This window comes from Aspergillus ibericus (assembly GCF_003184845.1).
Source record: "Aspergillus ibericus CBS 121593 unplaced genomic scaffold BO80scaffold_12, whole genome shotgun sequence".
NCBI classification, from domain to species: Eukaryota; Fungi; Ascomycota; class Eurotiomycetes; order Eurotiales; family Aspergillaceae; genus Aspergillus; species Aspergillus ibericus.
This window is the reverse complement of record NW_020292110.1, coordinates 151,708-177,879: the sequence shown is the minus strand read 5'-3', so window position 1 is coordinate 177,879 and position 26,172 is coordinate 151,708. Positions and strand designations below refer to the sequence as shown.

Below are 26,172 nucleotides of genomic sequence, written 5' to 3'. Positions count from 1 at the left end.
CTCACGTACCACAGGCATGTTTGGACGCCATGTTGTATGTACGTACGTCTGACCCGCAATGTCACCCACCATCGGCATGTGGCGGGCTGTGAACTGTAGCAACGTGATAGCGCTACTGCAGCTATGGTGGCATACTGGCCGCCAGGCGGTTAGCAGGGCAGATTCCCAGCACGATATGTGACACTGCGACATTCGTCCCGGATAAGGTTTAACGTCCACAGCCAATCATAAGATTGATGGTCTCGGCGGCCGACAGACGAGCTGCGATCAAGGCTGCACAGTCCACCCCGACAGCCGTGGTCCGAGCTAGCGCCCGGCCATCATTCCCGCAAGGGAAAGGATGAGCGGTCGATCAAGGATTCCAGCCGGTTCTCCCCTCACCTTCATGCACGCAGCCGACTCGGCCCCCAAAAGACAACTCAATTAATCTCCAGGGTACCACACCCCTCGGTACGACATTGAGCCTCTTGATTCCGTCAATCCGAAGTCCGGCAAATTGTCGGGTTGACCAGTCCGTCCGACTCTCTTCATCCTTGCAGGGTACTGAGGCTGGCCAGGCTACCACCCAAAACCGCGTGCCGTGGCATACATCCCCCATCATCCATCATGATCCCCGCCTATGCCCATCATGTTTCTCACTTCCAAAAATGAGGAACAAGGGAAGTACGAACCCTTGGCTCCCCAGCCAGACACCGAACACAATGGCCATACTGCCCGCCAGACCCGTCCAACCGGACCATGGTTCATCCTCAGTGTGACTCTGGCGCTCCTCGCAGCCTTCATGGCCGGCGCATCCACCACCTACTTCACCATCAGGAGCAGAGACCACCAACACATCCTAAATAACGTCGCTCCGCGAATCCCCATTCCTTCCATTGCACGAGAATTCGTCCCTTGGTCGAACTTCTCCAATGAGCCTCCACAGTCGGGCGACATTCCCGAACCTATCTGGGACTCTTTAATCCCCAGTCCGTCATCCCTCCCCTTCTTCCCCCAGGGGACCCTCCAAGCACCCATCCCCAACTAACAACCCAACCCAGACGGCCTCGGCTACTTCCAAGACTCCTCCCTCACCACCCAACCCTCCATTCCAACTGTCTTCCACCAACTCCACTGCCTCTACATCCTCCGACGCGCCTACTACGCCCTCTCCAACAATAACGACAACGACGACCTCCAACGCTTCGACTTTGGCAAAAACCGCTCCATCCACGTCCCTCACTGCTTCGACTACCTCCAGCAGGGACTCACCTGCTCCGCAGATACCACCGTCGAGCCGGCGGTCGACGAAGAGAACGGGTTCCTGGGGAGTGGGTTTCCGAGACAGTGTGTGGATTTTGAGGCGCTGAAGGGGTATGTGGAGGAGAGGAGGATTTTTAACGCGAGTGGGTTTTTGGCGGTGGGGTATCATCATCATGAGCATCATTCGGATGAGTAGTTCACTTATTTTATGTGTGTGAGGGTTGGATATGAGTAACGGCAATGGGAAAGAAAGAGATAGCTGAGAGCATGACTAGCATCGCTGACTTGACCCTTTGAAATATTGTACATAGTCGGTTTGAGGGTATGGATACGTCTCATCCAAGATGGTTTATCCCTCATAGATACACGGATTTACTGGCTTGGCTATAAGATGACTGTAGCTGAGCGATGGTCGGACTGGTTGCTTGTCCGGGCGCAAGCTTGTTTCTAGGATATTGAGGCTCCGTCGGGTTGGAGGACTGACCACTCTTATTATTTTTTATTCGGCGCGGAGGCCGGGTAGACATGGGGTGGGGGTGTAGAGAATCGTAAGGTGGATAGATGCTCGTTAACCCGATCCATGGCATTATTGTTCGTGAAACGAGCCCATAATGCTCGATAATAGTACCTAATTTTATATTTGATTCTCCCGCCCCGTCTCTCTCACTTCGACATCCGGATTCATCCCCTTCTCCACCCGCACTTTCTCCCCCTCTGACTCCCACTCCGACTCCGACTCCGAACTCTCCATATCATGATTCTTCACGACAATCCACGTCGGCACCACACACAACCCTAACAAGATCGTATTCACTGCCATCGGCACCCGTCCCCCAAACCACTCCTTCGTATTCAACCCATACGACACCGCCTCCCCGAAACTCTCCTGTCCACGCAGAATACCAGTAAGGCGGGTCAACTCGGCAATATTCTCCGTCATGGATCCCACGAGATAGTATAACCAGTTCTGAGCGGTCTGTTGAGCGAAACTCCACATGAAGAGGACGAATGCGCCCTTCACAAAGCCAGGGGTTGTGTAGTCCATGACCGGTGGGTCACCGGAGGAGGTGTATTGTTCTTGGACGACCCAGGCGAGGATCCAGGCGACGACGTGGACGAGGATGACGTAATACCAGCCGTAGGTGAGGCGGGTTTTGGCGGGGATGCGTTTGTAGTCGAGCCAGTGGGAGATGAGTTGGGAGGCGAGGATAGTGACCCAGTCCGAGAGGAAGGCGATGAGGGCGCGAGCGCGGACCCCGAAGTAGTAGGTTTCGAAGTTACCCGAGTATTCGTTGAAATAGACGGCCCAGAAGATGGGGAGAAGGAGGATCACGGTACGGTTTTTGCAGGTTTGCCAGAGAGCTTTGAATTCAGCAGTCCAGGTGGGTTCCACGCGGATGTGGACGCGGGAACCGTCGGCGCGTTGCACTTTGTCCGGGGGTGTGAGGAGCAGGGCGACCGGAACGGCGAGGCATTGAAGAACGATGAACACGATGTATGTGCTGTAGCCGACGCTGCCGGCGTTTTTGTTTTTGATGTTGAGGGCGAGGACGATTGAGTTGCCGATGATGGGACCGAGGGTGCGCCACCATACCCAGATGTTGAGGTAGCGGGCGCGTTTGGACGGTTCTGGATATCCGATTGCAATGGCGCCTTCACTGGCCCAGAAGAGACCGGCGGAGATACCGCATGCGACGGCGCCGACGAGCACCAGCCAGACGTTGCCGAAGCGGTCGTTGGTGTATAGGCCTGCCGCGTAGACGGGGTAGCCGGCCGCGCCAAGCAGGAGGGTCCATTTCAGGCCGATGCGGTTGGCGATGGGCGCGCCGAAGATGCAGAAGAAGCCCATAAGACCAAAGACGAGGGCGTTGGCGGCGTTGACGAGGTAGGGCTTCTCCTCGCCACCCGCGCCGAGGGAGTTCATGGCGTTCCAGAGGCCGGGGGCCAGGAAGCCAACTACACCGATCACGCAGGCATTGAAGAGGGAGGTGCGATACCAGACGCGTTTGAGAGGCGGGTTCGAACCGCTCTCAATCTCAGGAATTGCCATGTTGCTGCGTTGGTACTTCAGCCGGCGAAGTGCGCGGGTGCCAGAGCGAGATGGTGGTTTGGAAAGGCGAAGCAAGGAGGCTTCGCGAACATTATAAGCGACCTCAGATCAGCCATTTCGTGGTGCGAAAATTTCCTTCCCTTGAGGCGAGGATAACCTGATTCAATGGCGCTATATTAGGTCATAGAAATATCGTGATGGATGAACGTGTGCAAAAGAAGGATGGTGGGCGGAATACTCCGCTGGCGATGAGTCGAAATGCCGTTGTCGCAAGAGCGACAGCCGATGACGAGATTCGAGCTAGCCCCAAGCGCCAATGAAGGGCCCCGTACCCTTCGATGGGCTTGCGGGTTAGTCATTTTGTGATCAATGATATCGAAGACTGCCAATTGCGACTTATCGCAAAGATCGACGTGATCTGAGAAATTGTGGAAAGCTGCCAAGCCACGTGCCACCCCGATGATCTTGTGTCAGGAACCGGGAGTCACCGTCTCAGGCCCGATGCAGGCCCGTGGCACCGGGCGGGAACCGCCGTGAAGAGAGTGTGGCGCAGGTAGGCGGGAGTGGCGCATGGATATGGCAGTGCAGAGTAGAACATGACCATGCAGCATTGCAATCTGTCTCGATAACCCAACTCCGGTCTCTCGGTCGGCAAGAACAAGGACTCCAGCATCCGTGGTCATGAAAGCATCGTCTCCCCGGGTCTCACGCGCTCGATAAAAGGAGGTCTCTATTGGATGCCAATAGTTAGCATCATATGCAAAGAAGCAAGACAAGGGATGTTCTGTCCCTGTATCCCTCCTTGACTCACTGATCAACGAGCTGGCACCATCATCGTCACTGAAACAAGGAGGCTGTATCTCACATCGTTTTAATCCCAACTCCATCATGCGAATCTCCCTCACCCACACCTGGCTTGGGCACGCATGCAGGAAGCAGCCATAGTGTATGCATTGTAATGGTGTCGGCACCGAAGTGCAGTGTCCTCCTAGGCTTTGGCAACAGAACGTGGAGGTGACTTGAAGAGAGACGACGCTTTCTTCTCTCATCGCAGTTGCCCGGGACAGCCGAGTGCAAACATGGCAAACCCCAGGAAGAACAACGCCCGCCGATAAGCGATAAGACAACCAGCCAAGGCGCTGGTTGAACCTCGTCTACGTTGAACAGAGTTACAAATCGCCCAAAAAAACGTCAAAGAGGAGCTTTCCTTCTAACTGAGTCTCAATATCTCTTGGTTCCTTTCGCTATTTTTAACTAACTGGATTGATGGGATATCCTCCGCAGCAAGGTGACCCAGTAACCTACGTAGGTTTTTAAGATAATGGGTATCACTTTGAAAGACCCTCTATAGGCGGCTAGCGTGAACGCATCGCCAAAGTAGCCCTCGGTCGACATCAGATCCATCCGGCGTTCGGTCAGAAGCCGCATCAGGGAGGAATCGTCGTGGTACGCCGCCGCATATACCAGATCTCCCAGCAATTCGTGCCGTACATCCCGAAGCGAATTACCAGCCAGGGACCAGAGCTCCACGGTATCCACAAGTCGTAGCCACGCGGCCATCACAACGGGGAAAGAAGTATTGTCGGTCTTCGCCCAGGCATATGGCTGCTTGAGGTAGCCGAGAGCCCATTCGGGACCCTTCTATGTGGTGAGAGCAAACGCCGCAGCTTCAGCGTACTCCTCTCGGCTGCAGTGTCTTGTAGGTCTTGTAAATTGCATGGGGTCCATGTAGATCTGCACAAAATTCATCGCCTCCGTGACGAGATGGCCGAAGGTTCGATCCCTGCACAGCTGCTGATGCACCTGCCACGCGACAGAATTGATCTCCAGGGGCTCGGTGACGCTATCCCAACCTCCATAGAGATATTTGTGAATACACTCGTTGGTTGCCCCTAGGTCGCGTTAGGACGGTCCCTAGCGATGAACACGGAAGGCTTACTGCAGACTAGTCGGAGTTTGAGAACCTCTCGCTTGGGTAAGACATCGAGTAACAATGGAAGTGTTCGGGAGAGACGGGCGAAGTGAGACATCCTCTCTTCTGATTAACAGAGTCAAGTAAGTATATGCTCGATGGGAGCAAGAGCATAACAGTATTGATGATTACCACGATGTTGGGGATCGGTCGAGGGGCAAGGTATTATCTCCACGGGACTTAGCGGGGAAGGCTCCATCCCGCTGGGTTCTTGCCCAGCTTCATCCTCAGAATACGAGGACACTCAACTTTAGTGGTGCTTCGGCCATCGGCGCTTTAGATGCTATAGTCTCACTTTCAAGGGTTCACCCCTATGCAATATGCGTGGACAGTCGAATTCCCTCTTGAGATACAAACCCGCTAGCCGTCGAAATTCTCATGTCTTTCAGCAGAACATCACCATGGCAATAATTATCCAAGTCTTTTTAAGAGGCAAATCACCATTGGAACATCGTCCATCATTGACTTCATATACGCCTCACCTAACATGTTTACAGATTGACATCAGTGTCAACCAGTCAGTTCAGTCAAGCCCAATACCCAAAATACCTCATCTCGAATCATCTCCGGAGCCACATAATGCACATTATGCGTCTGAGCCTTGCCCTGAGCACGGATAAATCGACTTTGGCTCGATAATCCCAGATGAGCCCGCTGACCGTTCTCATCAACCTGCTCCATATCCTCCAAACGCGCAGCAAGGTTATCTCTTGCCTCAGGCGTTCCACAGCCATGCGCGATCCCGAACTCGAGAATCTTGCCGAAATCGGCCGATCGGTTGCCGAAGATTACACTCAGCCGCCCATCACCGAGGGCCTGAAAATCAACCGGCATTTCAGTGTTGACTCGAGCCATACTCTCTAATACTAGTGGTTCTTCGATTCTGAACGTGGGCGCATTTCGAGTCTCGTCCTCTTCAACAGTCGCATACTCGGCCGGCGAGTATCTGTGGTTTGCATTCAGACCGACAATCGCATTGAATGAAGAGTCACCCATCAAGGTAAACCAGCCACGTGGCAAGGGATTGGGTACTCTCCAGGAATCGACAATCACCATCCCCACTACCTTCTCCTTGGTGTGAACGCGCAGAAACTCCCGTATGAGGACACCACCATACGAGTGGCCGACTAGCACATAAGGGGGTCTAATCCCAGCCACCTCCAGTAACTGCGACAGCTCAGACACTCGATTGTGGGCTGTAGGTGCAAGGGGAGAATTCTCGCTTTGTCCGTATCCAGCCCGATCGTAGGAGTACACTCGAGCGCGTTCAGCAATCAGGCGCTGAACAACGACCCATTCGCTGTGGCAGCTGCCAAGGCCGGCCTCGATGATAACGGCGGGTTGCAAGGATCCATTGATGGCTTGTCTTTCTGGGCCGGAGCCGGAGAGGAACATGCGATGGCCTGCGATCGAAATGTGGCCAGAGTGAGTGCCGGACAGCCAAGAAGACGACGACATGGTGAAGGGTTTATTGACAATCTTGCCCCTGGCCGGAGGGGTCATGGGGATTTTGAGGCTTTTGAAAGCTGGCAGGATTGCGTACACCAAGCGAGGGGGCCAATGAGAACTGGAGGTCCGATAACGAGTTTGACTCTGATTGGGTCCATGAGGAATCACTCTGACCATCGAAGCCACAAGGCCCTAGTGCTAAAGTTGACCCTATCTATTCTGTTTTGCCCACTGGCGACCAGTGTAGCCCCAGCCCAACCTCTTCTCATGATAGATCCGTATACGATGTTACGCATAAAGGAGTGTCACTTGATTCCCTCAAGTCCCTAGGGTAATAGAGTTCCTAGCTACGATCGTTCGTTAAAGCCGAAGAAAGTAACGATATGGATGACTTTGTCACACTTGAGGAATGCAACTCATCTAGTGAGGTGCAGCAATCAATCGTGATCGATGCTGGGTGGCTGGCCGATGACCCCAACACCGAGCGAGAAGCGGTACTGGCGGTCTTCAGACAAAATCCTGGATTCATTCCCAACTATTTCAGCTGAGACTCATGTGTTTTACCCCATGCCTACATCGTGGCGTTGACGAAACCAAGTCGACGGAGTACCACCCTGCCTATATCTATGCCGAAGAGAAGCCCCTCCGCGTTGGTGAGATTGTATCAGCTGATATTGAGATCTGGCCGTACAGCTGGTGCTTTGAGACGGGTGATATTCACCTCACAGTGTCAAGTTGTAACCGTCACCCGCAAATTTGTCCCATTGATCCACGGCCCATGTTGCAACAAAGGGAGGTATACTGGCGGTGCCTTGGCATCTTTCCTGCTGCTGCCGCTGGTGTCTTCAGATAATGTGCTTCAGGTGCCCCTTTGCGGGGCTCGAGAGGTGCTTGGATTATGATTTTAGAACCTATCGTGTAAATATGAACAAGCTATCAGCAATGGCACTTTCGACGCTCAGGGATCGCACTTGCTCGATACGAACTGATTCAAGGGGTTTGATGCATTTAGATCTAAGCTTTCGGACTTGATCAAGGTATTAGGGAGCAAGAAGTAGATTGATTGGCCGAGGATCATTCTAGCGGCTCTTGAGATGGAAGAAGGGTGAAGCTGTCAAACATGGGAGACAACACAAACAAAGGATCATGTGACCCGCCTGCCTGCACAGAAGGACTTTCACTCACTGAGCTCTCTGGCAACCAGCTAGTCACTGTGGTGGTTATGTACCATCACAGGAGTAAGGTTTTGGTCAAACTACCACCTACGTGCATATAATGAGCTCGGAGAGCACTACTAATTACCCACCTCTCCTGCAGCTGTACTACCTCCAGCGACCATTTGGACACAGATCGTATTTGTAGGTCTTCCAACTTTGGCCGTTGGCGCTAATAGGTGACGAAAGTGACTTTCTCGTGTGCGAATGAATTGATGTTCCGTTGTCTGTAGACACGACACGGAAGTGGTGGGATATGGAAATATATATCTAGCAGTTCCCCCCAGGAACCGCCAACGAACTAAAAACATGATCCTACTAGTATTACTACTCCACCTGAGTGCATTAAATCCTCTGATCAAAACCCAGAATATATCCAGCGACTAGTTATATGCAAGACAACCCTCTCTCTTCCACGCTGTACAACCCGGGCAACATCACCCTCTCTAGCTTGGGTTCTGTCCGACCGGGTTCAACCCCATCCCGCACCAGCACCCACTGCGGGTACGGCCCCACCGAACTTGAACCCACACCGCCTGCCCAACTGGTATTATTGAGAAGCGGAAAGTATCTCTGTATGTAGCATCGAGTTCTTCGGTTGGCCAGTACGGAGTATTCAGGCGATACATGTACGTACCGCATTGAAGGTTTTCCTCGGCAAGTCCCAGCTGAACAGGGCAAGTTAGCATACATGGGTCACATGAGTCCCATCTCAGCTGGCAAGCTTGACTAGTGAGCTGTCTACTAGCTTGTTCTGTGACAGAAAATAAGTGCTAACAACAATAGATAACCATCCAAGCGAAGATTTCTAGCACAAGATGTACTACTATATCTGTGATGTTTGTGTTTTTGCGCTACAAGATCGATCTAGGATCAATGTGGATAAGCAATATATTCTGGCTTTATATTCTTACATAGCAGAGAGAAGAAAGGCCAGGGAAATCCTCAACGGAACCTAAAACTGATGCGGCGTCTCATCCACCCGGTAAACCAGCTTCTGCCCTCGCACTTGGTTCTCGCGCAATAGGTCCAGGCCATTCAACGTCCCCTTCAGCCCATACGGTTGCTTGGACACCGGATGCGTCTTGATCTTGCCTTGGTGCAACAGCTCTTGGAATATCGACTTCCACATATAGTGGTGCTTCACATCGTTGGGTTTCGCTGGTACCTTCTGAGGCCCCATCGTGTAGGCATCTCCCGCGACAGTGTACGCCATCGAGACCGTCGACCGGACATCTCGACGAGGAGACCGGAGCTCCTGCAGCGTGTGATAGCGCCCCCCAGCCTTGCTGGTCAACGCTTCCGCGCAGAACTGGGCCGAGACCGCCATGGCGACGGTGTCAAAGCACAGCTTCAACCCATCCCGAGTATACTTGCGAATTTCCGCCGCCGCGTTGGGCTTGGTATAGTCAAAGACCACATCCGCCCCGAGTTCCTTGACGAAGTCGAAATTGCTCGCCGAGCACGTCGTGATAACCTCCATCCCCGACAACTTGGCGCATTGAATAGCCAAGGTGCCGGTCGCGGTGGAACCGCCATAGATCAAGATCGTCTTGGGAGTACTGGGGCCTCGCGGCTTTCCCGGCATTGGGAGCCCAAGGTTCTGATACAGACTCTGACCAACGGTAGCGTATCCAACCCCAACCGTGCACGCGTCCTCCCAACTCATCCCTTCCGGAACCTTTAACAGTCCGTTCGGCTTGGTTAGGATGTACTCGCAAAAAGAGCCGTCGTCGGGCTCGACTGCGTTGCATCCGTGCGATATGCCCAGCACTCGATCACCCACTTGGAACTCGGTCATTTTGCGACCGACCGCTTCGACCACGCCGGCAAAATCACAGCCCACGGTACATCCATTGCTTGGAACAAAGTCGATGTGCTTCCAGTCTGTCGGGTTGAGGGCCACTGCGTGCATCTCGTCAGCACTACTCGTTCCGGTTGTCAGGATACCTACCCGTTACAGTTTTGACGAGTATGTACTCATCGCGCAGTCTAGGAATCGGTCGATCAGTCACGAAGCCGGCTTTGTTGGGGCCTTGCGTGACAACAGCCGTTTGAGTGCGCAATCTTGCAACCATGGTGTTGATGAGGACGCCACAGGATGAAGGGGATAGGCTGGAGAAGTCACCATCCCCGGGACCAACCAACCGGCCCGAGCTTTAATTATAATACTTTGGCGTTGGTTCCGATTCCATGTCGCACACGGGCCCAGGCGAAGTGGCGGGACTAGGGATGGGTGAAGATCCACTCCCGATTCAGCCCGTGTGATAGACTCCGGACTCCGGTCGATCGGCGGGAGCCCATGACAGCCCCAAGATCGGCGGTAGCTCGGCGGCAGCTACTATTGAATTTGGCGGCGTGGGTCTATTGCGCCATGTCAGAAAAACCTTTCCTGTCGTACGGCAGATCGATGGTCTTTTTATGTTCTCTCGGTTGCAGGTGCTGCAATTACGAATGGACGGCGACTAAAACCCATCCCCGATGTCAACCTCGTCTGTCTGATTCGCGCCATTGCAACCAACCAACCAATCAATCAGAATAAAAGGACAACAATTTCCATGTATGCGTCCGTGGTCGATTGAGTGTACACCAATGGCGCCGATCATGAAGAAGGAGTGGCATCGGTCGACCGGAAGATATGTCCAAGACAATGTTAACGTTGTTGTCCAGCACGCTATCATGTGCGGAATCAATAATCATGGCACGTAGAAGGTACTGTCAGATGCGTGCTTTAGTAATATTCTGTGGATCAACAGCCTTTCCCCCCAAAAGAGAGAAGAAGAGAGAGATGGAAAGAAGTTAACGGGTTCTCATTGCCATGGACGTATCTGGGCCCAGAATGATGATACCGAGAGAAGAGGAAGCTGACAGCCATCCCTCACTAAAACGGAATTGTCTTTTCTGCAAGCATAGGTGACAGATTACTGCAGGAGGCCGAAAGTCCCGGGTCCAGATGCATGGTAAGTATCCTCATGGTCCCAAGCAACCAGAACCATACATGTACGTCTGCACTCTGCAGGTATCGATAATCCGGGCTGCAGCTGAACGTCCCCAACCACAGCCGTCATTGTGTCATTTTGATCAATTATTGTTTCTTGATATATGAGGGATCTATTGCATCTGTCACATCGACAGTAACCGGTTATCCAATAAATGCGGGATTGGTCGAATCTATCACACTGGTAGTAGCCAGTCCTTGGTACCAATGTTACGGGTCACGCTTTGGATTCCTTTCTCAGCCTATACGGGATATTATCGAGTGCGTATGATGGAGCTGTGCTTCTTACCTGTGGCTTGCGCAGTCGCTGGCTGCAGCTTATTAAACTCTGTCATTAGACAAGTAAAGAGCATTTCAACAATACCGAGAAGGACTCTGTTCAGGCAACCTAACCCTTCGCCATTGACCAATCAGGACCCACCCAGCAATAAGCGCAACACCAGAAAATAGTAATAGGTACAATTGTCTGATCAATGTTATTGTTAGATGTGGACAATACCACGCGTTACCAAGTCAGGACAGACCCTCTCAATCGGGTTAATGCGGATCCACCGCCCATTCTGCTTAGTCATGGCTCATGTGGCTGTGCAGCGTTCAGCTCCTCGTCGGCTCCCCGAACTCAAGCATTTCCTGCATCTTCCTTCCGATTTGCAAGAAGGATTTACTCCGTACTCCGGCGATTTCAGCCGGTCTTACTGCCAACTTTCTTTCTTACCAGGCCGAAATGTTACCCAAGCCGGTTTCACAGGCTTGGTCGGAGGAAGATATTCTGGCTACTGTGTCATAACCCCCCCGGGGAGGTCGGGGGAGGGGACCGCACGATTTTGCGTCTGCAGAAGGAACCATATTCCATAGCTGCAACGCCCACCGCACTATCTCCTCGGCATCCGGCTGCAGATTCGGGAACCACTTTCGGAGTTTGGAGATCGTCGAGCGGTTTTAATTCGACTCCATCAGTTCACTCCAGTGTATATCACTTTTTCCACCCCGCCGGAACTGTCTTGCAGAAAGCCACTAACTACTAGTGCCATCCGGCCTTCCCGTGGCTTTGGCAGTCCTGCCAGTCCTCAGTACGAGTGCGAATCCTTTCGTTCAATGGACGTTCTTTAGCGGAGGACATTCATGATCCATAATTGCGAGGATTAATTCCAGCGAGTTGAGTCTAGTAGGCTAGGACCTTCAGGTAGTTGATCCAGCAGGCGAGCTAGTCTCTCCGCTAGTATTCCTCTAGCCAACTTACCTTCATTACCATTGGATCCGGTGTGAAAAGCTTGTGTACGAGATCCGTTGATCCACCCGCAACTATCGAGCACCATGCCAATCTGCTGCAGCTTTGAGAGCACTACCACTTCCATCTGAAGTAATGATCGGAGTTTCTCCGCGAGAGCTTGATGGATCGGGGCCAGTCCCGGGCTCCAGCGTCACCACACGATCTTGATGCACAATCCCATAGTCAAGTTGGGTCTTGAGCACGGTCCTAGCGTAGGAAGTGCCATCAACCCGACGGTGGAGCGGGCGGCAGCTGAGGTGCCATGAGCGGTTCGCTTTACTCGTGCTGCATCGGAGATCCCGCCGCCTCAAAAAGGAAAACAAGTGGGAATATACGACAAAAAACAAAAATCGAAAAAGTAATTCAATGCATAGCAAGGCAAACGACCCTGCAGGCTAAGCGAATCTATCACATCGTCACGACAACCGAATGCGGGAAGATTTGGTCGAGAACAACCAGGCTTTCCAGTGTCCGAGGATCAGTGTTTCATCCAGCAACCAGAATGGCCTGGTCTCCACTATGGGAATCATAGGGTTGGCGTCCAAAGCTATAAGGACCGATAGAGCTGCCACCCTCCCAATCATGGCCGTACAGTCTCTATCGCCTTCATTCTCTCTTTATCCCTTCGTGTCCTGACCGACCTTGGCAGCCCACTGATCATCAGTTGAGCCACAGGATTTTTTACAAGCCACCATGACTGTCCTCAAGGAGCCCATTGCCATTGTTGGCAGCGCCTGCCGGTTTCCCGGAGGTTGTAATACCCCGTCCAAGCTCTGGGAGATGTTGAAAGAAAAGCGAGACGTCCTGCAGAAGATTCCCAAAGAACGCTATAACCCCGATGTGTTCTACCATCCCGAGCCGACGCACCATGGCACTTCCAATGCCCGATATTCATACCTGCTGGACCAAGACCCAGGCGAGTTTGACGCCAACTTTTTTAATATTCCTCCAAAGGAAGCCGAATGCATTGATCCGCAACAGAGGCTCCTCATGGAGACGGTCTACGATGGCATATCTGCTGCCGGCCTACCCATGGAGAAGCTCCGCGGGTCCGACACGGCCGTCTACGTGGGCCAGATGTGCGATGACTGGATTAGCATCATCCAGAATCAACCTGATGAAGTCCCGCCATACACCGCCACGGGTTCGTCCCGAAGTATCATGGCCAATCGAGTCTCATACTTTTTCGACTGGCATGGCCCATGCATGAACATCGACACGGCATGCTCATCCAGTCTGGTGGCTGTCCACGAAGCAGTCCAGACCCTGCGGAGTGGTCACTCAACGGTCGCTGTGGCGGCTGGTGCCAACCTGTTAATTCATCCCGGTATGTTGGTCCTTCATGCCTTTCTTCCAGCAGAGGTAACCTCGTGCACTAACATGATATCTAGTTGGATATGTCTCCGAGAGTAACCTCCGGATGCTGTCCTCGTCTGGTCGATGCCGGATGTGGGATGCCTCAGGTGATGGATACGGTCGTGGTGAGGGGATTGCTTGTGTGGTGCTCAAGACCCTGAGCCAGGCCCAGCGAGACAATGACCACATCGAGTGCATCATCCGCGAGACTGGCGTCAACCAGGATGGCCGAACTTCCGGGATCACCATGCCCAGCAACATCGCCCAGGCACAGCTGATTCGCGATACCTACCGTCGCGCCGGGCTCGATGTGCACAACCCGCTGGACCAGCCGCAGTTTTTCCACGCCCACGGCACGGGCACCAAGGCAGGAGACCCGCAAGAGGCAACGGCAATTTACCGCGCATTCTTCACGGAGGATACGGAGCCTGAGCAAAGGCTGCTGGTGGGCTCGATCAAGACACACATCGGCCATACGGAGGGCACAGCAGGAGTCGCCAGTGTCATCGGTACTTCACTAGCCTTGCAGCATAGGGCGGTTCCTCCCAATATGCACTTCAAGAACTTGAATCCGGATATTGTCCCATTCTACGGCGCCTTGGAGGTCCCTACCTCGCTCAAGGAATGGCCGGCGCTGAAGCCCGGTCAGGTCCCCCGAGCGAGTGTCAACAGTTTCGGTAAGAACATTTTGTAGAGGAGTCCGTATTGATGTCGTGAGGAGACTAAAGGAAGCAACCAGGATTTGGTGGCACCAATGCCCACGCCATCATGGAGGCCTACATTCCGCCCGAGACACCGCGGCCTGAGCCGTCCCAGTCGTCGACTTTGTACACACCGTTACTCTTCTCAGCAAGCTCGGCCACATCTCTCCGGGCGATGATCGCCAATCACCTCGACTACTTGGCTGACAAGCCCGCAACTAGCATCCGTGACCTCGCATGGACGCTGCAACATCATCGCTCAACCTTGCCTTACAGGAAGGCCATCACCGGATCAGATTATGAGGCTATTGTCGCTCAAATGGAGAGTGTGGTATCTGCCGACAATGCTGATTTGAACACTCGGTTCACCCAAGCATCGGAGCCTCAGATTCTGGGTGTGTTTACTGGTCAGGGTGCCCAGTGGCCTCGGATGGGTGCGCGCTTACTGGAGTCGTCCAGCTTTGTGCGCAACCAAATTGCTTTCTTAGACGAGTGCCTGGCCACCCTGCCTGAAGGTGATCGACCAGATTGGACCCTTCGTGACCAGATCTTGGCCGCAGGCCAAGCCTCCAGGGTCACGGAAGCGGCCATCTCCCAGCCTCTCTGCACTGCTGTCCAGGTCGTTCTCGTGGATCTTCTTCAGGCAGCGGGGATCAAATTTCGTGCAGTGGTTGGCCATTCTTCGGGTAAGCTTTCTTTTCTGTATCCCTGATTGCAAAATGCCTGCTAATTGAGCGTAGGTGAAATCGGTGCGGCGTATGCGTCTGGCCTGCTCTCCGCCCGTGATGCCATCCGGGTGGCATACCTCCGTGGTGTCTACGCGAAGCTCGCAGCTTCTCCGAATGGGGCGAAGGGTAGTATGGCCGCCATTGGTGCGTCGGTCGAAGAGGCGGAGGAGCTCTGTGACCGTGAGGAAATCAAGGGCCGCATTTCTATCGCGGCGCTCAACTCGGGATCGAGCATCACGCTGTCCGGAGACGAGGATGCCATTCAAACGGCGGTGGATATTTTCGCCGGTGAAGGCAAGTTTGCCCGTCGCTTGCGGGTGGACACAGCCTACCATTCGGCCCACATGCAGCCTTGCGCCGGTCCATATCTCCAGGCTATGGAGCGCTGTGGCATTGCAGTGCAACCACCTTCAGGTGACCGACCGACTTGGTTTTCCAGTGTTTACCGGGATACCGTCATGAACGACAGCAACCTGACCCCTGAGTACTGGGTCCACAACATGGTGCAGTCTGTTCTCTTCTCGCCGGCCATTGTAACGGCTGCCCAGGAGACGAAGGAACTCACCATCGGTATCGAAGTGGGGCCTCATCCTGCTCTCAAGGGCCCTGCCTTGGATTCACTAGGCCAGGTGGACATGCAGATCCCTTATACCGGACTGCTGAGCCGTGGGAAGAATGACGTGGAGGAGCTTTCGTCCGCTATGGGATACCTCTGGACTCAGCTTGGCTCAGGCGTGGTCAACTTCGACGGATTAGAGCGCGCTTTGAACGAGGATAAGGACCCTAAAACCCTCCTTGTCGATCTCCCCAGCTACCCATTCGACCACCAGAACCGCTACTGGACCGAAAGTCGCACATGGCGATCTAGCCGAATGTCGGACGCATATTTCCATCCCTTGTTAGGATCATCTGTCGCTACCACGCGGAGCTCGAATAACGCGCAGTGGAAGAACCTCCTCAAGCCGGCCGAGATCCCATGGCTACAGGGACATCGACTGCAGGGTCAGCTGATTCTACCCGCGACCGCGTACATCGTCATGGCTTTGGAAGCTATCAAAGCGGTGGCTGGCGATGCGGCCATCGCGCTGTTCCGAATGACTGATTTGGTGCTGAAACGCGCCATTGTGTTCAATGATGACAACGCCAGCATGGAAACTATATTCAGCCTGCAAATCCTGGAATCCGACGAGTCGCACATTATGGCCAAATTCAGCGTTCACTCCGCGGCTCAGGGAGATCTGTCCTTGCGGGTCAATGTGGAAGGCTCTATTGAAGTGGAACTGGGCCAATCCTTCCCGAACAAACTGCCATTACATGAACATGACAAGTACTACAATATAAATGAGCAAGACCCGGAGATGTTCTATGCTGAACTCCAAAAGGTCGGCTATCAGTACTCGCCACCCTTCCAGGGAATCACCAGCATCCACCGCCGCCTGAACTTTGCTCACGGCACTCTGGACGATCAGTCCGGTGAGAACTGGGAGGATCAGCTGATCGTGCATCCGGGCATGCTAGACACGGCTTTGCAGACGATCTTCGCGGCGTACTCGGCCCCTCAGGACGGAAGGCTCTGGTCCACTCATGTGCCAACTCGAATCGCATCGATCGAATTCAACCCCCATTTTGTCTTTAACCAAGCTGCCAAGCAGAAAGTCATTCCATGGGAGAGTAACATCGTCGATCAGGTCTCCAGCGCAATCGAGGGCTCTTTCAATCTTCTCACTGAAGACCGGAAGCATAGCTTCCTGCAGGCCGAGGGCGTTGCAGTGTCACCATTCAGTCCTGCACAGGCTCAGGATGATCGCCATCTGCTGACGCATTTCAGATGGCTTTCGGCCCACCCGAATGCTGCTGAGCTAGAGGCTGGCAAGGAGTCTGGCGTTTTGAATGCGTCGGTGACCGAAGATGTGGAGCGAATTGCTCTGTACTATCTGCACAACTTGTGCAAAACGAGTACCGAGGATGACCGAAAGAATGCGCTGCCGCATCATCAGCAGCTACTCAGGTGGGCAGATTCCGTTATTAACCAAGTATCAGCAGGCAAACATCCATTCGTAGCCAAGGCATGGCTGTCCGACACTGAGCAGCAGATCCAGGAACTGATCAACCGGTGAGTTCCCCGCCTGCGATGCATTCCTTGTAAGCCGCCTGCATGCTTATCCTCAATACAGCCACCACGATTCCGTGGAAGCAAAACTGGTGGCCGAAATTGGCTTGAGTCTGCCGCTTGTCATCCAAGAGCAGGGTGTCCTCGCGCACTACATCGCCGTGGACGAGGAAGCGCCTACCATCAAACTGTCAAACGAGCGTCTAGCCAATTTGGTCAAGCAGATCACCCACCGTTACCCGCGCATGCATATTCTGGAAATTGGTACGTCCTGCCTGGGATTGGAAAGGAGGTCGCTAACCACATACAGGATCTGGAACCGGGACTGCGGCCGAGACCATTGTTTCCTCACTGGGAGATGCCTTCTCTTCTTATACATTCACCGATGTCTCGGATGACCTCTTCAGTGAAGCTGAGTTTCGCTTCCACCAGTTCGAAGATCGTATGGTCTTCAAGACCTTGGACATCCAGCAGGAGCCGACTGCTCAGGGCTTTACCGCTGGCAAATACGACCTGGTCCTAGTAGCCAATAGGTTGCAGACGGCCAAGGACCAGGAGCAGGTTCTGTCCAATGTTCGCCAACTATTGAAGCCCGGTGGATATCTCATCAGCGCCAACCCAACGACTAATGACTCGTTGCGCCTCGGTCTCATCATGAGCGATCGTCCTGAATGGTGGGCCGGTGCCGCCTCGGGCCGGTTGACCATGGATAGCTGGAGTAGGCTCCTGCGCCAATGTCAGTTTGCTGGCATTGAGACTTGCACACCTGTCCACGACGTCCTCCATGGCATTCCTATCTGGGCTGCCCAAGCGGTGGATGAACGCGTGCGACTGTTGCGAAACCCTCTGGACGCATCAGAGGAGTTTCCGGAGGACGTGCCTCCCTTGGTCGTTATCGGTGGAAGAACCTTGGCCACCATGCAGCTGGTGGAGCAGATTGCTTCTCTGCTGTCGACCAAGTTCCCGGATGTCACTTGCGTCTCTTCGCTAGAGGCCTTGAATACCACCCCCATCTCACCCGAAGCTACTGTGCTGAGTCTCGCAGACCTGGATGGGCCAGTGATGAGATCATGGTCTGCCGACAAGCTAGAGGCCATGAAATCCCTCTGGGACCAAGCGGCGAAGGTCCTGTGGGTTACCAAGGGGGCTCGGTTCAATGAGCCGTATTCCAGCATGATGGCGGGTATCGCGCGAGTCATCAGAATGGAAAAGGACATCAATGTGCAGCTGTTAGATGTTGGCTCCGTTGATCAGAGCACTGCGTACTCGGTGTGCGAAACGTTGCTGAGACACCATGTGCTTCTCAGCTGGTCGTCAGATAACTCGACCGAGAACCTTTTGTGGAGCATTGAGAATGAACTGGCTGTGGATGGCCAGCAGACGCTCATCCCGCGGCTGTATTTCAGTGAGCTGGAAAATCTGCGGATGAACTCTGCTCGCCGTGCCATTGTGCATGAGGTGGATCCAGCCACTGCTACTTTGCGGCTGGCCAGTGCAGGTGACTCCTACCAGCTGGAAGAGGTTTCCCCCTTGCGAGTTGCCCCTTCACTGCCCACCATCCGCGTGCGCCAATCCTTGCTACAATTCCTCAAGCTCGGCTCGAATGGCTCTTTCATGCTCTGCATTGGCACACGGCAGGATGATTCTCAAGCCACGGTTCTGGCCGTGACACAGACAACCGAATCTCCGGTCCCCGTGGAGCCTACTTGGGCTATCGAGATCCCCTCCTCGCTCGAGTTTGGCCGTTTGGCGCTGATTACCGTGGCCGCCCGCATCGTTACCCAGCAGATCTTGGCCATGGTGCCTAAGAATGGCGCCCTAGTGGTCCATGAGCCAGACAACGTACTCCGAATCGCCATTGCGGATGCAGCAGAGAAGAGCCGGGTGAATGTGTGGTTTACCACCTGCCAACCTGGTCGTGACTCCAACTGGACGTACCTGCACCCTGCGCTTCCCGCCCGCCTGGTTAAGGAAAAGGTTCCGAGTGAGGTCTCTGTTTTCATCAACCTCGAGGCTTCCAATGGACCGGGTGCCCGTGTGGCCGAGGCCATTGCAGGCTGTGTACCTGCGTACGGCGAGCAGGCCTCGGCAGCCACCTTTTTCACCAACCAGTTGTATGCCCGCTCGGAAGCTGACCCGGCTGTCCTCGGCGATCTTCTTCAGGATGCGTGGCAGTTTGCCTCCTCGGCCAGCTTGGCCTTCGACCTGACCGAGTCTATTCCACTAGGGGAGGTCTCGTTCCACAACCCGGTCGGGGAAGCCATCCAGTTGGTTGACTGGAACACCCCGACAGTGCCAGTTCATCTTAGACCAGTGGACGATGGCCCGATCTTCCGCCGTGATCGGACATATCTGATGATCGGTCTCGCGGGAGAGCTTGGCCAGTCTCTCTGCCACTGGATGGCCCAGAGGGGGGCTGGTTTTATCGTCCTAGCGAGTCGTAACCCCAAGGTCGATCCCGCATTCTTGCGCACTGCTGAAGACCTAGGCGCCACTGTTCGGCCCCTTTCACTGTAAACTTTACACCCCTCCTGCCACATACTTGATGCTCATGCTAACCTCACTTTAGGGATATCACCAGTCGGGAATCTCTTCAACGCTTCCTCCGGGAGGTCAAGCGCAGCATGCCTCCCATTGCCGGTGTGGCTAACGGCGCCATGATCATGGAGGACGTGCAATTCGAGAACCTGGAGTTTGAAAGCATGGAACGGTCAATGAAACCGAAGGTGCTTGGAAGCAAGCTGCTCGATCAGGCCTTCTATGACACTCCTCTGGACTTCTTCATCATGTTCTCCTCCATCTCGGCGGTCTTTGGTAATACGGGACAGACCAGCTATGCCGCAGCTAACATGTACATGGTTGGCCTGGCCTTCAATAGGCGCAAGCGTGGAGTTGCTGGCTCCGTGGTCGCCTACAGTGCCCTGATGGGCTTGGGATACATCAATCGCTCCGATGACGTCACGGGTGAATATTTCAATTCGATGGGCGTGACTCTCATGTCCGAGACGGATTTCCAATATGCTTTTGCGGAGGCCATCAAGGAGGGTCGCGCAAACTGCCACGACCGCGCAGAGATTGTGACTGGCATCGGTCCGGCGGTTTTGAGCGATCTCATTCGTGACCGTTACCGAGATGATCCTCGTTTCTCCCACGTCAATCTTGAGCGCCGCGGCGGACAAGCAGACTCGGGTTCAGGAGCCAACTCATCGGTCAGGAGCCAGCTGCAAGGAGCCCGGTCGGTAGAGGAGGTCGAGCAGATTATCCTTGGTACGTATGCTACTAGTTGTCGGACACGGCAAACTCGGCTAACGCTTGCTTTCACTTAGATGCCTTCATTGCGCGATTGAAAACCCTGCTTCAAATGTCCGCTGGCCAGCCCCTGGATGCCAATAGCACGCTGGTTGAGCAAGGCATTGATTCCTTGGTTGCAATTGACATTCGTGGATGGTTTGGTCGCGAGCTGGAGCTTGATATGCCAGTCATCAAGATCCTGGGGGGCTCTTCCATCGCCGATCTGATCAAGAACAGTCTTGGAGACATCCCCGAGACCGTCGTCGATTTGAATAACCTGTCTGGCGATGGCCCGTCTGAGCCTGCCAAGCCAGCAGCGCCTGCCGTCTCCGCCTCTGTTCCGGAGAAGAAGCCACCTGCTACACCCGCCAAAAAGCGCATTCCCGAGCCGGCTAGCCCTCTCTCGGACAGCAAGAGCTCAGTCTCTTCCGGCTCAGACAGTGAGAGTGTCAGAACGCCATCAATTGATGGGCATAGCGACACCGAGCCGGAAGACGTGGGTCCATCTGAGCCCTTGATCGATATGAATCTGCGTCAATCCATCATCGAATCGGCCACCGAGAAGATTGTCCCCATGTCTTTTGGCCAAGCCCGATTCTGGTTCATGCAACACGCCTTGCAGGACCCTTCCGCCTTCAACATGGGTCTTTGCTGGCGCCTTGATGGTTCGCTAGACATTTCCAGATTCAGGAAGGTGGTTTCCACGGTCGCAGACCGACATGAAGGAATGCGCACCCGCTTTTTCTGGGGAGGTGAGAACCAGGATGTTCCGATGCAAGGAATCCTATCGCGGTCGATCATTCAGCTTGAAGCCAAGCAGATCACCAACAAAGACGAGGTCTATCGGGACTTGGAAGCTATTCGACACTATGTCTATGACCTCGGCGACTGGCAGCTTGTGAGAATCCGCATTCTGTCATTGTCCGCTACAGAGCACTACATGATCATTGGCAACCACCATATCACGATCGATGGCTTTAGTGTCTCGTTGTTCGTCGACGAGGTCAACAAACTCTATCTGGGACAGAGCCTACCTCCGGTTCCCAAGGAGTCGCAGTACTCTTTCTTTGCAGAGAAACAGCGCCAGGATTACAGCCGGGGACGCTTCCAGAAGGACATCGACTATTACAAGAACATCGTTCCGGAAAATAATCCGCCGCTCGAGTTGTTCCCCTTCGCCAAAGTCCAAGCGAGACCGGAACAGACCCAGTACCGGTAAGTAAACGTGAATGCGAGAAACCCATGATTACTGACCAAAAGGTATAGCACCTATCGATCCGAAGTACGCCTCTCTCAGAAGCAAGTTTCTCTGCTGAAGAATGTCTCGAAAAAGAGCAAATCGACCACCTCTAACCTCTATACTGCCCTCCTGGGTGTGCTTCTGTTCCGCCTGTTGCCTAACACCAAGCAACTGATGATTGGAATTGTCGATGCCAACCGCAGTGACCTGGCTTTGACGAGGACCGTGGGCTGCGTGCTGAATACGTTACCCATCCGATTGGACAGGCCAGACAGCAATACCAAGCTTGAATCATTAACCCAGACGGTGCAGAAAGCAGTCTATGGCGCTCTTGAGCACTCATCCGTGCCATTTGATGTCCTGGTCAACGAGCTGAAAGTGGATCGCTCGGCAAATGCACCACCTGTGTTTCAGGTGCTGATGGACTATCGGATTGGCAGTCGGGAGCGGGACGTATTCTGCAAGACTAACACTGTCCGCGAGATGTTCCACAATGCTGGCACTGCATTTGACCTCCACTTGGACATTGTCGAGAATCTCGAGGGGGATGCTTTGGTTACCTTGGAGGTGCAGCAGAGTCTATACAGCCAAGAGCACGCGGACCTTCTCGCCAATACCTATGTGAACCTAACCAAGCAGCTCACTGCGGCCCCAGAAACCCCGCTCGAGTCTGCTGAGCTGTGGTCATCCGAAGACATCTCGACTGCTCTACGACTCGCTACAGGTTTGCGACCTCTTCCTCCTCTTCTATCCTTGTACTCACTGACTTTGTTCCTATAGGCCCTGCGGCACCTATGCAATGGCCTCAGACTGTTGCTCACCGAATCGATCAAATGGTCCAGCAAAATGGACAGAAGCCTGCCCTCAAGGATGGCAGTGGCAGGAGCTTAACCTACAAGGAGATGGGCCGACGCATTGACTCGATCGCCGAGATTTTGCGCAAGGCAGACACTCCCAAGGGCGCCGTGATTGGTGTGATGCAAGAGCCTGGTGTTGACTGGATCTGCTCGATGCTGGCCATTTTCCGTGTTGGTGCGGTCTACGTGCCATTGGATCTACGCAATTCAATCCACCGGACGAAGAGTGCGATTCAAACCACCAAACCCGTGGCGTTGCTCGTCGATCAAGCCACACTCAGCACCGCCGAGTCTCTTGGTGATGCCAAGCCTACGGTGATAAATGTCTCTTCGGTGGCCACGGACGCCGATGCCAAGCGCACGCCGAACCTGGCTGTGGGCGACTCCCCCGCGGTCATCCTGTTCACGAGTGGTTCCACTGCTGAGCCCAAGGGCATTCTTATCAATCATGCGCACATGATCTCCCAGCTTGAGGCCTGTTCAATGCAATACAACTTCTCCGATGAGAGGCCTCTGGTGGCTCTTCAGCAGTCGGCCTATTCCTTTGATTTGTCGCTTATCCAGACCTTTGACGCTCTGTGCAACGGAGGAAGCCTCATCGTTTTACCCGCCGACAAGCGCGGTGATCCCACTGAGATCGCTAAAACCATTCAAAAGGAAAAGATCAGTTATACCATGGCGACCCCATCCGAGTACCAGATGTGGCTCAGTTTTGCGGCAGAGCAACTTCAGCAGTGCCCCGACTGGACCCTTGTTGCTATGGCAGGTGAAGGAATCCCATCCCGTCTCGTGCAAAGCTTCCGCGCTCTGGACATGCCGTCTCTCCAGATTCTCAATTGCTACGGTCCCGCTGAGACATCTATCGGATCTACCTGGCAGGGTTTGATTGACTATCGCAACCCAGACCTTGAGTTCCCTCTGTCCGCAGGATATCCTTCGCCCAACGAGGCGATGTATATCGTCGATACCGAGCTGCGGCCTGTTCCCGTTGGTGTTCCTGGCGAGGTCCTAATTGGAGGTGCCGGTGTGGCCGCTGGCTATCTCAACATGGATACGGCGACCAAGGAAAAGTTCATCCCATCCCCTTTTGCCCATCTCGATAGCAACTTCACTAAGAACAACTGGACCACCGTTTACCGCACAGGCGACTGCGGCTACCTGCGGAAGGACGGTACCCTTGTTCTGGTCGGGCGCATGAATGGAGACACCCAGGTCAAGATTCGCGGCTTCCGAGTTGAATTGGGAGAGGTTGAAAACGCCTTGGTTGAGACTGCCGGCGGTCGACTGACCAACGCTGTGGTCACCTTGAGAGAACAAGACGACGTCCAGTTGCTGGTTGCACATGTCGTTTTCTCTGCTTCGAACCCTCCCGCTAACCCCCAGGAATTCTTGGACAATCTCCGAATGCGTCTACCCGTGCCGGACTATATGGTTCCCTCCGCCATTGTGGCCCTTGAGAAATTGCCCTTGAACGCGCACTCCAAGGTGGACCGTGGTGCTATCCGTCAGCTGCCTATCGAAGTCTCGACCGAGCCCAACGCAGCGCCTTCGACTGACCGAGATATGACCCCGATGGAAGCCAGTCTCGCAGAGGTTTGGCAACGGGTTCTTCCTGCCTCGGGCTCGCTCGCCCTCACACCGAACTCCAACTTCTTCCAAGTCGGCGGTACCTCTTTGCTGGTTGTGAAACTGCAGAGGGCGATCAAGGAGCAATACCAGGTCTCAGTCCGAGTGAACGAGCTCGTGGCCGCCAAGAAACTTGCGGATATCGCCCTTATAATCGAGGACAGAGAGGCCCCTGCGCAGATCGATTGGGAAGCGGAGACCGCAATTCCTGAAGCTTGGGCCGACGAGTTTAGCGTTCCCCAACAGACACCACGCTCCGAGCAGGATGGTCTCCGGATTCTGGTGACGGGCGCCACCGGGTTCATTGGCCGACACACTCTTCCTAGTCTGATCGAGTCCCCCAAGGTATCCCAGGTATTCTGTCTTGTCCGTACTGGATCGGACACCGATGCCCTCAAATCCTCGGACAAGGTCACCCTTCTCACCGGTGATCTCGCCGCACCTAATCTCGGCCTAGACGTCATCGAGTTCAACCGGATGTCTGCCGAGGCGGATCTCATCCTGCACTTCGGTGCCAATCGCTCCTTCTGGGATGACTATGGTGCTCTGCGCAGTGCCAACATCAATGCGGTCAAGGATCTCGCTCGCCTTGCTCTTCCTCGTCGCATCCCATTCCACATGATGTCATCCGGCGCCGCTGGAATCTTCAACGACTCTGCAATCCGGGCCGTCTATGAAACCGACGCAACTCTCCCGGCGAGTGGCACCCCACCGCAGGATGGCAGCGATGGCTATGTGGCCTCAAAATGGGCGGCCGAGCGCTTCTTGACCAAGGTGTCCGAGCAGCTGCAACTGCCGGTGACCTTGCACCGATTTTCCCCGGTCCCTGGAATGGAACCTACCACCGAAAACGTGGCGCCCGACTCCGACGAGGTGATCAACGAGATGGTGGCCATCACCAATCGACTGCAACTCCGCCCCGCCCTTCACCTCGTGAACGGCTGGCTTGATCTCGTCCCCTCCGACTCGATTGCTCGCGATATCACCGCGGCTGTCCTGGACCGAGCGGACGATGCTACCCTCACCACCCTGTCCCATGCAGGAGCCATGCGCAGTACCTGGTTCCGCTTCAGGCAGGTTATTGAAGGAGACGAGGAACTGATGAAATTGCCGGAAATTTCGGCTTTGCTGTGGATTGGTCAGGCCAAGAAGGCTGGCATGAGCTATGTGATGGCGTCTCATCATCTGCTGATCCAGACTGAGACTGGCGATTTGTTCACCAGACGGTGATGTATCTAGATTGCGCATACTTGTACAGAGTGTAGGGGTATCTACCCGATTAATGGAGTATATTGATTGACGTCGTGTTCCGTGAATTTCCTTGAGCATGGATCGTGGTAAAAGTATGCTTCTAGAGATAAGTGTTAGGTTTCTGTTAGACTTCTTCCATAGATTTGTCAGTCTCGGTCAGTAATACTGAGTATACCCTTCAACAAAATACACCCCATGTCTGGTAAACATCCTAGGTATTTCTTTCACGTTGTATTAAGCATGATGTGTGTATATGACTCAATTTTCCCTACGATAAACTCGTATGATAGTGTAAATATACCCGAAGACCTACTTCGTACGATCGAGATGCCTTTTCTCTCCTCTCCGGCCGACGGATCAACCCACTTTTTCCAGTTTTCCCCTCCCCTGATTCCCTATGATTTTCTTCTCCGCTAGCTATGTCTGCATCTGTGCCGATTTCAATCCTGTCAGTCCCTTCCCCGGAAAGAAACTTGTCTCGACGATCTGCCCTCCTGGATTTAAGAAAATCCCGACTCCCACAATAGCTAACCAAGGTTCTTATTGCTCTAACTTACTATCAAACGGTTAAACTTGGTAGATCCATCCATCTCCATTAACACAGAATGCTGTTTGTGAAATCACAATCGGTACCGACGTTCACTCGTACATGGGGAGGTGCTGGAGGACTGAGCGGGTGGCTTCGGGCTATAGCGATGAACGTCGGCTTTTGGACTTGCCTCTAGCAGCTGCGGAATCGATAGTAATCTGCTCGTGGGATTTTTTTTTTTTTTTTTTTTTTTTTTTTTTTTCGAGAATGAATATCGAAACTATCATA

The 26,172-nt window shown here is 53.9% G+C and overlaps 7 protein-coding genes across 7 annotated transcripts in view; 2 read left to right on the top strand and 5 right to left on the bottom strand.

Annotated features, from left to right (window-relative positions):
- Positions 1-628: 628 nt before the first annotated feature.
- Positions 629-1,739, top strand: BO80DRAFT_471942 (uncharacterized protein; the record flags this gene model as incomplete). The annotated part of the gene is made up of 2 exons (XM_025723114.1): positions 629-968; positions 1,041-1,739. The coding sequence occupies 2 exons, from the start codon at positions 629-631 to the stop codon at positions 1,436-1,438; spliced, it is 738 nt and encodes a 245-aa protein (XP_025576919.1). The 3' UTR covers positions 1,439-1,739.
- Positions 1,740-1,876: 137 nt separating this feature from the next.
- BO80DRAFT_492315 (MFS general substrate transporter) lies at positions 1,877-3,292 on the bottom strand (the record flags this gene model as incomplete). The annotated part of the gene is made up of 1 exon (XM_025723760.1): positions 1,877-3,292. One exon carries the CDS (start codon positions 3,290-3,292, stop codon positions 1,877-1,879), a length of 1,416 nt encoding a protein of 471 aa, XP_025576918.1.
- Positions 3,293-4,546: 1,254 nt separating this feature from the next.
- On the bottom strand, positions 4,547-5,322 carry BO80DRAFT_443389 (uncharacterized protein; the record flags this gene model as incomplete). The annotated part of the gene is made up of 3 exons (XM_025721345.1): positions 4,547-4,933; positions 5,033-5,184; positions 5,232-5,322. 3 exons carry the CDS (start codon positions 5,320-5,322, stop codon positions 4,547-4,549), a joined length of 630 nt encoding a protein of 209 aa, XP_025576917.1.
- A 317-nt stretch (positions 5,323-5,639) lies between these two features.
- BO80DRAFT_378138 (alpha/beta fold hydrolase) lies at positions 5,640-6,719 on the bottom strand. The gene has a single exon (XM_025716727.1). It carries the CDS (start codon positions 6,657-6,659, stop codon positions 5,775-5,777), a length of 885 nt encoding a protein of 294 aa, XP_025576916.1. The 5' UTR covers positions 6,660-6,719; the 3' UTR covers positions 5,640-5,774.
- A 2,086-nt stretch (positions 6,720-8,805) lies between these two features.
- Positions 8,806-10,091, bottom strand: BO80DRAFT_378135 (zinc-binding alcohol dehydrogenase family protein). The gene is made up of 2 exons (XM_025716726.1): positions 9,882-10,091; positions 8,806-9,832 (listed from the first exon to the last, which is right to left on the bottom strand). Exons 1-2 carry the CDS (start codon positions 10,003-10,005, stop codon positions 8,883-8,885), a joined length of 1,074 nt encoding a protein of 357 aa, XP_025576915.1. The 5' UTR covers positions 10,006-10,091; the 3' UTR covers positions 8,806-8,882.
- Positions 10,092-12,888: 2,797 nt separating this feature from the next.
- BO80DRAFT_443386 (uncharacterized protein) lies at positions 12,889-25,334 on the top strand (the record flags this gene model as incomplete). The annotated part of the gene is made up of 10 exons (XM_025721344.1): positions 12,889-13,522; positions 13,587-14,228; positions 14,291-14,938; positions 14,993-17,093; positions 17,155-17,354; positions 17,401-19,603; positions 19,660-20,357; positions 20,417-21,596; positions 21,648-22,345; positions 22,402-25,334. 10 exons carry the CDS (start codon positions 12,889-12,891, stop codon positions 25,332-25,334), a joined length of 11,937 nt encoding a protein of 3,978 aa, XP_025576914.1.
- A 177-nt stretch (positions 25,335-25,511) lies between these two features.
- The window catches only part of BO80DRAFT_492311 (putative transcription factor), a gene marked incomplete at both ends in the record, with an annotated part of 3,600 nt that continues 2,939 nt past the window's right edge, over positions 25,512-26,172 (bottom strand). The window contains one exon of the mRNA XM_025723759.1: positions 25,512-25,531. Within this exon, the coding sequence (XP_025576913.1) occupies positions 25,512-25,531 (20 nt within the window). The remainder of the gene's footprint in view (positions 25,532-26,172) is intronic.

Coding starts and splice junctions, on each gene's coding strand:
- BO80DRAFT_378138 (XM_025716727.1), bottom strand. CDS start 6,659: ATGTTCCTCTCCGGCTCCGGCCCAGAAAGACAAGCCATCAATGGATCC.
- BO80DRAFT_378135 (XM_025716726.1), bottom strand. CDS start 10,005: ATGGTTGCAAGATTGCGCACTCAAACGGCTGTTGTCACGCAAGGCCCC. Junction 9,833..9,881: donor ACTCGTCAAAACTGTAACGG/GTAGGTATCCTG, acceptor AGATGCACGCAG/TGGCCCTCAACCCGACAGAC.